Here is a 12,061-nt window from a genome sequence, read left to right on the forward strand (position 1 = left end):
ACATAACATCTGGATTGTTTCAAATAAACTGTTACACGAGAGGATTATAGTCACAATGAAAGGACAGCTCAGTCTCTGGGCGTTCCCGGCTCCGTAAAACCAGGACTCTACCGTGAGCGAGCCGACAACGGGGCAAGAGAGAACGCAAGGACCGGGACCAAGTTGTTGAAAGGATATATTAGGACTACAGTACCCTTATAAATGATCTAGGGCTCTTACAAATTTCTCCACAATCACAACTGTATTCGCTTTCGTGCTTGATAATTACTATGTTCCAGACGCTTCTCAGCTTCAGCAAAAACTGAGGATTGACAAAGCAATGACTGTGCTAAACTGCTATGCGTGCGCATAGCAAAGCCAAAACGCGGAGTGACATGTGTTAAGTAATACATAGGATTAGCTAAATACGTTCGATTTTCACTGGGGAGAGAAAAGGTAATTCTGAAGGATTTAGCTGCAGGTTTCAGGGGTAAGAGAGTTGGTCTTTCACATCCAGAATAAGTCTTGTGCCACCTGCGCACTGACTTATCTTAATCTCTTTATCATTTACAGTAAAATACCCCTTTTATTCTCCTTTTTGCATAGAGCCTTTGCTCTCTGAATACTTCTGCTGTCAGGATAGAGACGGCAACCTTGTCTTGCCCAAGGCCGCCCTAAATCGAGCACAAGATTAAAATCTCCCCCTATAACTATATCGTAACAGTTAAAGTCATAGGGGTGATAAAATAGATCTTCGAAAAAAGCTGGATTGTCTTCGAAATCTTAAAGACAAGTGCAACTAAACCATTCCAATAAGAGCTACTGCGGTACTAGCCATTAGGCTGTAGCTGTATAAGATGGTTTTAACTCCTGAGATCATCAATTAAATCCAAAGCAAACCAACGCTTTTAACCAGTAACGTCACTAAGCGCGTCACATAGCTAGTGCCTCGCTTCTCGCCTGTCTCCAGCACCGGTAAGTCTCTGCTCCCCACTAAGCCAGAAGAAATCCTGTGGACGAGGAAGGTCCTCATCTGTGGAACTATTATTAAAGGCAAAACGTGATGCCATTTATTTCTCAGTAACTTAAATACGAAAAGGAATAAGCATTTTAGCAACAATTGTCATGTAAGTCTCACCCTCACTGCGAACTTAAACACCTTGTACAAATCCAAAATCATCCTCAGTCGCCAGAATCTTCTTGGCTAAACCGACACTTCTTGCATCAACGACACACGAGTGTGGAGGCCAGATACCGCACCGCCGTAAAGTTCTCACTTTGAACGCTTGTCCACGTGGACTACTAAATTGTCTTCTAAGCTACACTAGTTCCAGTTGTCTGTGGAGAACCAATGTTATCGTTCGGATCGGAAGAACATCTTAAAGAGGAATGAACGCGGTTGGACCAGAACTTTGGCGGGTTTTGTCAAACGGGACCTGACGAACCCTCCGAAATCGTTACATGATTTCATAAGTGGGGTAAATATCCCCCATTCGGTGTTTTGGTAAATGATACGCGCAGATATTTCAGTCATTCATTGCATTTTCACTTGCCCCTAGGGCGCTTACTAAGCTGAAATAGCAACTCGTAAAATATCCAAAGTAAGGTGCATTTGTCAATACCGGGTTCGTACCCTTTTTTGAACAAAAATATAAGGGACACTTTTCAAGGACTTTCAAGGACACATTTCCCATTTTTCAAGGACTTCAAGAAGTTGCTGTAACCGATCAAGACATATCTGGGACTGAGTATCATGGTAATCGAGTACGACTTCTCTGTATAATAAGGCAGGTTCAGTTAGCTTTACAAAAGACAGAAGGAAAACGTGGAAAATACCCGCACTACTAGCAATGGCTACCGTTACAACAATAGAAAGGACGTTTTTCATTTCACAACCGAGATTTTCTTCTCTATTTTTAATTCCGGCAAATGAACTCTCCCCACGCCGGCAGCCTTGATAAGACGGCATCCTTCAATCGATAGAGGGCTTCCCGGAAACTCGTTCTGCGAGTTTTGAGACGTCAAGTTCACAGTCAATATTAGTGATTATACTTCCGTTTCAAGCTTCGGGTATGCTAGTCAATAGAGAGATTAAGATTCACGGTTACCGCAAACGGCAAACGTCGGACTCAAGTTGAGAATTTCTCAGAATAGAAAATAAGCAGATAAAAACAGTCCCGAACGATTCCTATGGTTAAAACTGGCATAAAACTACTTTTTTTTGTAGAAGCAATAAAGAGTAAACGGAAAATAAGGGGGAAACTTGGTCACGTGGTACAAATTCACGTTTGCCGTTTGGCGTAAACGTGAATCTTAATCTCTCTATTTTAACACTCCAACAACCTCCAAGGATTATACTTATTCAACTTTTAATTGCACATATCTTAGTGGCATAACTTCGTAATTTTTAGTCTAAAACTTTTGTTTTCGTTTTGTCCATTTAAATACCCCTAAATAAATACTTTGATCTTGAAGCATTTCTTATGTTAGCATCGGCCATTAACCTTAAAATAAATATATTTTTCAACGTTCTTCAAACGGGGGAATAAGAATTCTAACAGCCGCGCCCGAGTCCTAAATAGATCAAGCTCTTTCAGACCTCTCTGCCAACGACAAAGTGGAAATGAAACTATGGCTTTAATAGTTGCTTAAAAAACAGTCTTGACGGCTAGTCTTCACCAGCATAGCAAAGATTCCTGCCAACATAATGACTATATTCCTGCGGCTGTTTTTGTTCCAGGAACGTTCGATTCTTCTATTCACCAACGCAATTCTGCCGAGTTATTTCCTTTATGTTTCATTGGTGTCTAAAGCTAAAGTTTGGAAATACACGTCTTATCATGGTAACGAACGTGTTCATTTACATTTCCAAACAAAAACGCTGCAAAAGAGAAACAGGATAAAAAGTCGTCAACTTGTTATCATGGCGATCCTTATCAGTACCATGTAAAAATTTCGTCAGCAGCCTGTAACAAGCGTTTTGATGATTATTGTTACTAAATCTTATTGATAAGAGGCATGAATGCACAGCTAATGCAAGGTGCGTAACAGCTGGGAACAAAGCAAATCTGACTGATGTGTACTCACCAACAATCATCTCCCCCCGCACTGATCAAAAAGCGGTCATCACATGTGAATCGCACATTAGTCACGTGAGCGGAGTGACCCACGTATCGCTTGAAAGGGGCCTGGAATCAAATACACGCATTTCAGAACTACTTATCGCTTCAAGCGCAAACTGTGTATCATGGAGGACGTTATTTGCTGCATGAAATTTTTAACTGGATTATATGTTTGACTACAAACATAGGTTTACGTCACAGCGTTTTCCCAGACCAGCCTATTATAGGCACATTTTAGAGTACACTTTACAGATGGGGTGACACATCACTGAAAATGCCCATCTTACGTCCGTATAAAATACAGTCCACTCTCTCTTAACGGACACCTCTGTAACACGGACACCTAGAGTTGGTCCCTGCCTTTGCTTATTCCCTTTATTTGACTCTTTATAAGACGGACATCTCTCTAAGACGGACACTTAGTGCCGGTCCCAAAGGTGTCCATCTTCGAGAGAGTTGACCGTATGATAAAAGGTAGGGAACAAAACTAACATTGTCAGGTCTAAATCTTTTGAGATACTCATAATTCAGATTCACACAAAGAATCTATGAAAACTGGTCTGTGATGCATGGAAGTTACTATGTCAGGGTTATGGGTTGACAACAGAACAAGCAAGAGAGTTTTAAGATGAAGAGTTGTTTGCGGATTGACGCTGGCATTTTTTAAAGATTTGAGATGGTTTCCTCTTGGCGAAAAGTAATCAAGTAATATTTTAAGCACTTAAGAAAAAACTTACAAATTTCTCCGTGACTGGAAAGTCGAATAACTTTACAAAACCAAAGTCATCACCAGTGGCCAAAGAGAAACCGCTGGACGACAGGTTTGCGCAGTTCACGTCCGCTTTGTCCGCGTTTCGCGGCCATATTCCAATTACTTCGTTACCAAGAACACTTTGAAGTTGAAAACAAAAGGATTGCTTAAAAACGTTTTCTGTGACATTTGAAACACAAAGAGAGCATGAAAAGCAATATTTAATACTGAAGAATGAATTGTTTTGTAAAGTTTTCTACTGATTTACCTACCTAGTCCATGAATCCCAGGTTATTCTATTTATTTCTTTTTTGTCTCTTAAGAGATTTCCTCCAGGAACTGTAAACACTAACCGCTCATACGCACCGGTGGAGACCTGAAAATAATAATCGATAAGTAGTGACTGGATAAAAAATAACGACTCCAATTACAATTTAAGTACTGTGGACATGGTCAGTAAAATAGAAACACTTGTGTACTTTTCTCTAAGGCGGATATCACTTTGGTGATCACCTGGGAGACCGACGCCTTTTAAGGTAGCCCCCTGTAGGAAGACATCCCAGTTAAGTCTACTCTACAGCAGACATCATTTTTAAGGAAAAAAACTCTGTACAGTGAATACCCCCGTAAGGAAGACACTGCCATTGTAGTAATAAAACAATACTTTAGTCATACGCACCACATCAGCCAGGACAGTGACCGTAAGAAAACAATATGCCATTCGTGTGATACTAACCTGAATAAACTTGCCATCTGCGGAGAAGTCCATCTGAGTAACAAAAGATGGGATTCCTTTGCAGTATCCTGCACGAGTCAGGGGGCGGCCCTCACGGAGCTCATAGAAGTCAACACAACTATCATCTGATCCTACTGCGAGATATCTGCCATCTGGACTGAACCTAAGACAAGTAAACTACATTATTTATTCAGTCATTTACTCACTTAATCAATCACCCTAACTCACCCGCTCACCTAAGTTATTCATTAATACAGCCAAAATGCGTTCTTTTTCATTCATTCATTGAATTTTCATTTATCCACTCATTCATGTATTCCTTCATTGATAATTACAACAACACATGGCTCAAAAACGTAAAAAAAAACTTGTCGCGTATACCGAGATCGAGGCGGGTAGCGCTACAACTGAGAAACACAACTTACAACACGAGAAAGTGGTTGAACTTAAAGGGCACCTGACTGAATGCAACAGCCTGTTATGCTAGAAGGAATGAAATCACTTGCTTACTCGTCCTTTGGATTAATCTTTAATCTTTAGTCAAGGTAATTGCCAATTATTGATAGCGCTTATGCTAATCCGGCAATGATTACCTGACATCTTGAATGGCTTTGTTTCGATCCCGCTTCTGGGCTATGATCTTCAGGTCAGCGGATTTCAGAACAGCAAATGCGCCGTTTTTAAGACCAATAGCAAGCAGCTCACCATCAGGAGAGAAGGCTGCTGACCGAGCAGCCACGCCCAGGGGCGCCATCTTTACCATCGTCTGAAAAGACGGGGAAGGTCGTTAAGAAAGGTTTGCTTTAATTTTTGTTTTCGGAATGGTTTTTATTTAATTGCGTTCGAGGTACGAGAACGCAACCCCTAATTTGTGTTGGGTGTTATGTGCATTATTGGGTGTCCTGTGCAATTAATAAGGCAGGTTTTTTTGAGATTGCATTTTCGTCGTCGTCGTCGACACACATTTGCCTCGCTTTGAGGCGCTTGCTTACGTTTTGCCTCACTTTGATGCGCTAACTCATGTGGTAATTCCTGTGTCCTCGGTGTTCATCTTTCAAAGCCGCGTTTGCTGAGGTCTGATATTCTGTCAAACCTTCGTCAAGCGTTCATCTTTTAGGAAGTTTGCTGAATCTTCGTAAAGCGTACATCGATCTGTGTTTGCTGAATCGTCCAAAGCGTTCATCTTTCAGAAGTTTGCTGTTATTTTTACTTTGGATTAAGCCTTCATATTTTTCAGCATGGTTCGTCACTGTCTTTGGAAAATGTCTGCGACTCCTGGTGCATGCATCAAACCGGGTTTAGTTCGGCGGCCGTTATGCCACAAAGTAAATTTACCGAGTTATGTAGCTCGGCGGCCGTTCTGTCACAAAGTAATCTACCGAGTTGTGTTGCTCGGCAGCCGTTGTGCCACAAAGTAACTCTACCGAGATGTGAAGCTCGGCGGTGCCATTTGATCATGACTTGCGATATTTTCGGCAAAGGACAAACGAACACTTTAACTCTATGTTATTTATCAGGAAAAACTTATAAACCAGCCCACAGTAGCGCCACTCTCGAGTCACTGAAATCAACACGCTCGACCAAATTACTGGAAAAGTTATTGACGTGAGCCGCACACACGTTCTATTGAAGGCTTTGATAGGGTTATTGCGAAGTTTGAATTCGAATGTGAAAGCTTTTAAAACAGTTAATTCAATGTAATTCATTTTGTCAACAAGTCGATGATTGGATACTCTTAAATATAACCAGGGTTGTCACTAAGGGCTGGGGGCCGGGGATTTCCCCCGGCTACTCATAGCATGGTCCCCGGCTACTTTCGTCGTTAAATTAAACCAAAAGAGCACGCCTTTGAAACACACAAAAACTATCCATCAAACTAAATGCGAGTTTCATCTGCAGCAGGTTTAAGTAATTCTGAAATACTTGCGTGCAAAAACTAAGAAACGTCGGAAAAAGACATCTGGCTTAGATTTGGTACTAGTACACACGCGCGAAAACTCTCCGTTCGCGAAATGTCAGTAGGGAGTTTTAGCAACGACGACGGCGACGGCAACGAGAACGTCAAAAAAGGTTTATTGAGCGAAACAACTAGTTTGCACGTGCATCACGCTTTTTTGTACATTTCTTTGCCGTTACTGCATGACTACGACGTGAAAATGCCTAGTTTCACGTTTTATGGAGGACGTAAAACAAGCGACGACAAACTTTTCTTTCTCTTTCTAAACTTGAGTGCGCCCAAAGAAATCAACTCCAGAGAAATTGGCCTACATTAGCTATTTTCAGCGAATTGAACTGAAACGCGACAAAGTTGGAAAAAACGCCAATTCATTTTTAAAAGTGACGTTTTCGCTGCCGTCACCTTTGTCGATGCTAAAAGTCCCTAGTTTCAACCGTTGTGTAGGGTTTGTGTTGAACATGTCGAAGAAGTGGCAAAGGATTCTGCACTCTTTGTTCACGATGAAAGACCTGAGCAGATCTCTGTTGACATCACAAGTTGAGGCATCATCCGGGGGTTAAATCTCCCTAATGCTGATGTTGATGATAATTAGGATTATGACGAAGGCTTTGAAGATGAAGACTATCACTGATTGCCATGTTTAGTATGTGGACATTTAAGTGACCAGGTCTACATTTAGCTTTAGGTATCGAGTATATAAAATATCGCACGGTCAACGGGAAATATTCGATCATTGTCCGCAGGCCATGATCACATGCTCTTAGTTCTACTTCCAAGAAGTTATATATAAAAGGGAAGTTAAGTATAAGCATTACTTTTACATTCTTCTCCTTGAGTCTCGTTTTGACATCTCAGCGTCGTTTATAAAGTATTAGCCCTGTCGTTTAAACGCTTTTCCGTAGGTCAGTTTCTTCGTATGTTAAGTGATGTTTCGTTCATAAATTCGAGACCACTAATGTTACCAGTTGTGCAGTTTAGTTTTGCCGTATTTTATCCCGCGAGAATTCGTGCGTTACGCTTGTCTTAGCCTTATCATACTTTTATTTTTCAACAAGCCATAGTAACCTTATGTTTATGATGCTTTTTCGTACATTCATCGTCCGCTTTTCTTCTTTCCGCTTCTGCGTGGGTTAATTCATTTGCAATATTAGTTTCACTTTTGTTTTCCGTAAGTTGTTTCGTTCTTAGGTATAACTAAATGAGGATTTACAATTGATTTTACAGCGCATGTTAATTCATTTGCACCGTATAAGAATCGATTGTCCTTTCAACATTTTTAGCATTTGTAAAGTATCGTTGTGATTTAACACTTCACTAGCCAGCATGCGCCCTGTCTGCGTGAAGATAAGACTGCGCAGATAACGTGACCGGTGCCAACCTGTCATTTTTTTCAGGCCCGGTGCTTACATGTATATTCCCATTTGGCGGCCACTAAAAAAACCCTCCAACGAGCCTTTACGTAAAGTAATTTAACTATTATTTTAGTGTCTCAGAATGTTGTAGTTTTCTTTAATAAAGACGTGATCATCATAAAACCGCTAATGATAGCTGTACTCTTGATGAAGATTGCTTTTTTGGGGCGGTAATGCCTTTTCGAAAACGGTAAAACCTGCACTTCAAAACCTTCTTGGGGGAGGGGGGGGGGGGGGGAAGGGGCTCCATGACTGCTTGCGAGTTCCCCGGCTACTAACAACAAATACCCGGCAACTTGAAATCTTAGTGACAACCCTGATAACAGAGAAAATTATCCGAAGAAATGTTTATGAAGAAAGAAAAAGAATCCCGGGTTGAGCACTAATCGGCCTTTGAGCAACTGCGCCCTGTAACTCACGCCAGTAAAACAAAATGTTCCATTTACACGCCCGACGCACTCTGGCCAATGTCTCCTCCGATTACGAGCACTTGACACCGAACCATACGATATCTTTTGAAAACGTTCTTATAATGATACACAGTTCAAATAGAAGTTTCGCTGTACCTAACCCTTACGTTCAACATATGAAATAATCATATTTAACTATATCGCAACCACCCTACCACCTCAACTGCTACCTGCATACGCCTAAAAAATCGAACGCACTCTCCTAAGCTCCGATTACTCCTAGTCTTAAATAAATTGTTTCTGTATTCGTGTTTCGGTATTTGCTTTTTCAGTCAACTGATGGTAAGATCACAACATGGAGTCTTCGTTTTCCTGCCATAAACCATCCAAGATGGAAAAAAACGTCGTTCGATTATTGTCCAATCGGCAACCCCTTTTGTAGCCCCTAGTTGTGGAAAATTAATTCTCAGCAACTTTCATTATCTAGGAATGCGTTCCGCGCTCTCTAAATCATTCAAAAGTCGCGCGCGATTGTGTCTATTCTATGAACCCTTCAAATATGTAATAATCTTATCAGTTGCTTTGGTTTTGCTGTAGCCTTGACATTTTATCACGATATCTTAAAGAGAAAGTGGTTTATTTTTTTTCAAAATCAAAGTACGCTATGATACTTGTATACCAGACAGAGAACTCGTCTCCTGCTTCAGTGAGTCACCGCTGAGTTCAAAAGGTCGGTAGTTTATGTCTGACAGCGTTCTCGTCCTTGGAGGAAAATCAGGTAAATTCCTCAGATGTATGTTAAGCCTTGTCGATAACAAATACTCATGTAATATTGTAGGAAACACTTTTTGAAAAGAGTAACTAAGAGTCAATCTTAAACGTCGCACGTACCTTAGTAGCCACGTCCCACAGTCGAACAGTTTGATCATCACTTGCAGTTACAAATACTTCTCTATCAGGGTGACAGGCTAGACCCCAGATCTCTCCCTCTCCATGGCCACGAACGAGAGTCTGGAAAACAAGTATCATTAATACCAACCAAGCAATCAAAAAAAGTAAGGCTGAAGAATAATTTAAAATAAGTGCCAAAGTAATCAGAACTGTGAAAGGTTTGAACCGAGGAGTCATTTCAAAAGTAGGTTGAGTTTGATCGTCCGGGTCCTGAATAGGACTGTTGTTGACAGTGATTGACGTTTCGACAACCTGTGCGGTAGTCATCTTCAGAGTCAAAGTGAGTTGTATCATGTCAGTTGATGGTATTATACTCTGGATATGGATCTGATTGGTCAATTACGTCAGAGTTAACGATCACATCGATGTGTTTGCTAAAACAAAATGAAATAGGAATAAGAACATTATTGAAAAAGAAAAAAAGAAACTTTAAAATACGGCAAGATGCGGCCAACTAAAAGACGACCACCAAGCTAGTCTTCAAGTTTTGCTCTTATCTCAGTAGAAAATAAGCTGTTTGCGGCCGGTTTGCGCCTCCGGCTTAGACTATTGAAATTTTCTTGTATAATAGTATTGGTCGGAGGAATTCTGTCGTTAAAAGGCTCTCCTAAGGCTTCAGAAAGAAAGGAATGAAATAAACTGTACCGTAAACAAGGCGCAACTAAGATTCTTGTAAGTAATACTACAAAATAAGCTCACCTGAGACGTGGAAGTTTTTTCTGTTATCTCAATTATTTCACTGTCCTTTGTGCCAACAAGGATTTTACCCTACAAGCAGAACAAAATCATGAGGTATTTATGCGAGAAGTGGACTGTGGCAAACAATCGAGTCATATTACAAAATCGAACAAACAATTAACCAACTTAGTCTGCGGTTATTATCTTATAACGTGGTGAACCTTTGGGGATTATAACGTGGTGAGCCTGTGTCTTAACCAACCTTTCCTCTGCAAACTGATCGCACGACGCATGGTCCAGGCCCCAGGCTCAGTGACCGACACCTCTTCATTTCTTGATCCCACAATTTAATAGCGACACCTTCTTTAGGGTTTCTAGAAACGTAAAAAGGATCAAATTCAGTACAAAACGGAATATAGAGAAACGGGCGTTTATGTACGAAAGGTAAGGACGCTTTACAAACAGAATCGTTCTCGCCAATTTCGTAAAAAACACTCCTTAGTAGATCCTTCCACGTTTTTAATTAACTCTTGACAACGAAGACCAGTTAGCAAAAATCCATCTACCCTTTTGGAAAGAGCGCCTTATTTTCAGATGTTCTTTTCAATAGGTGACGGATTTTCGCTCACTGGAAGAATCTACCCACCCACTGCCACACACCCAAGCAATGATTGGTACATTACTTTCAATGTATATTGTTTTTGTTTTGCACTTCTTTAAGACTTAAGACTAATTCTTCGACGCGGAGAAATCTGTAAAACATGACAAACTGTCGGTATTACTCTATCAATCTAACACTTGCTTGTATAAACGAAAACCCACTTATAACAAACCAGTTTGCAATTTTTAAAAGCAGTCTTTTAATCTGCAACATCCTCTCGTACAATCTATAGTACGTACCCTTTTTCTTTTCCACCGGTGACAATCAGCCCATCACGCAGAGTAGTGTGCATAGAGAACACAGGACCACTGTGAGCCCGGCTGACCAGCCGAACTAGTTTATGTCCCGACCACACGAACACATCCCCATTCATGGCTCCGGTAAAAGTCAGATTATCCTATAGAGCAAATGGAGTCAGTAGCACTTCAGATTGCTCGATATTTGCGTAAAGTTCACTTCACTAAGCCTTGGTTCCGATAAAATAACCCTGGCACTGGTTTCTATAATTCTCTCTTTATAGATGAATTCTTTTGTAGAAGAGACTTCCTTGGAAACTGAAGGAGGTTTTGTGTGGTTCTTTGCCTATTAATGGCGGAGATGTAAGAAAAAACATGAAACAATGTCAGGAAAGTTACAGAGACTAGAATTGAGTTCCACTTGCTGCATCAATGTTTGAAGCTTCTTGAGCATTGGACAGTGACACACTTAACTTGTACTTTAATTGTCACCACGAGGCTACTACCTACGGTACGATATGCGCATGCGCCTTAGTCCGCTATGAATCAACTTTCACGTCAATCTCATTCCCAAAGCTACTATCCTTTTGGTCCCTGGCAACGAAAATGCTTTCTCGTTACACCAGAGGCATCTTGCTGACAAATTATCTGATACTGTAATCACTAAATGTAATCCTTACCGCTCCAAAAGCAACTGATAGCATGGTTTGCATTCGGAGTTGAGAATCATCACCCTCCATCTGTTGGGATGTATTTATTAACCCACGCTTGCCAATCAGCTGCCCGCCAGCCACAGTCCAGAACTTCACATGTTTTACTCCACACGTCACAAATTGAGTGTCTGAATCGGGTCTGAACTCCGCCAAAAAAATTCTCTCCGTATGACCATGTGAGCTGGCTAGCTTGCTGCCTACAACGGAAAGACACGCAGAAGGCCTCACCGTTATTTAATGCGTTCCATCTTTTGGATTCTACAGTAACTTTATAGACACCCAATAATTCCATGTGTAAATTCTTCTTTCACTACTCAGAGTAACAGTTAAACCAATTTTTTGAAGTTTGTTTGCCATTTTCTTCGGATAACGCCAAACGAAAGTAGCAACAACAACACAACTTTTCGCTTTTTCAAAGAGGTCGCAAAGTTCCCCACCACAGGTAGCCACGCTAA

The 12,061-nt window shown here is 40.9% G+C and overlaps 1 protein-coding gene across 1 annotated transcript in view; it reads right to left on the reverse strand.

Moving 5' to 3' along the window:
* Positions 1-2,323: 2,323 nt before the first annotated feature.
* Positions 2,324-12,061, reverse strand: part of LOC140942505 (echinoderm microtubule-associated protein-like 6) — a 49,629-nt gene continuing 39,891 nt past the window's right edge. The window contains exons 27-37 of the mRNA XM_073391418.1: positions 11,574-11,803; positions 10,897-11,054; positions 10,259-10,370; positions 10,018-10,086; positions 9,259-9,378; positions 5,182-5,354; positions 4,589-4,751; positions 4,125-4,228; positions 3,839-3,992; positions 3,067-3,167; positions 2,324-2,860 (exon numbers count right to left, since the gene is read on the reverse strand). Of these exons, the coding sequence (XP_073247519.1) occupies positions 2,836-2,860; positions 3,067-3,167; positions 3,839-3,992; positions 4,125-4,228; positions 4,589-4,751; positions 5,182-5,354; positions 9,259-9,378; positions 10,018-10,086; positions 10,259-10,370; positions 10,897-11,054; positions 11,574-11,803 (1,409 nt within the window). The 3' untranslated portion in view covers positions 2,324-2,835. The remainder of the gene's footprint in view (positions 2,861-3,066; positions 3,168-3,838; positions 3,993-4,124; positions 4,229-4,588; positions 4,752-5,181; positions 5,355-9,258; positions 9,379-10,017; positions 10,087-10,258; positions 10,371-10,896; positions 11,055-11,573; positions 11,804-12,061) is intronic.

This window comes from Porites lutea, chromosome 7 (assembly GCF_958299795.1).
Source record: "Porites lutea chromosome 7, jaPorLute2.1, whole genome shotgun sequence".
NCBI classification, from domain to species: Eukaryota; Metazoa; Cnidaria; class Anthozoa; order Scleractinia; family Poritidae; genus Porites; species Porites lutea.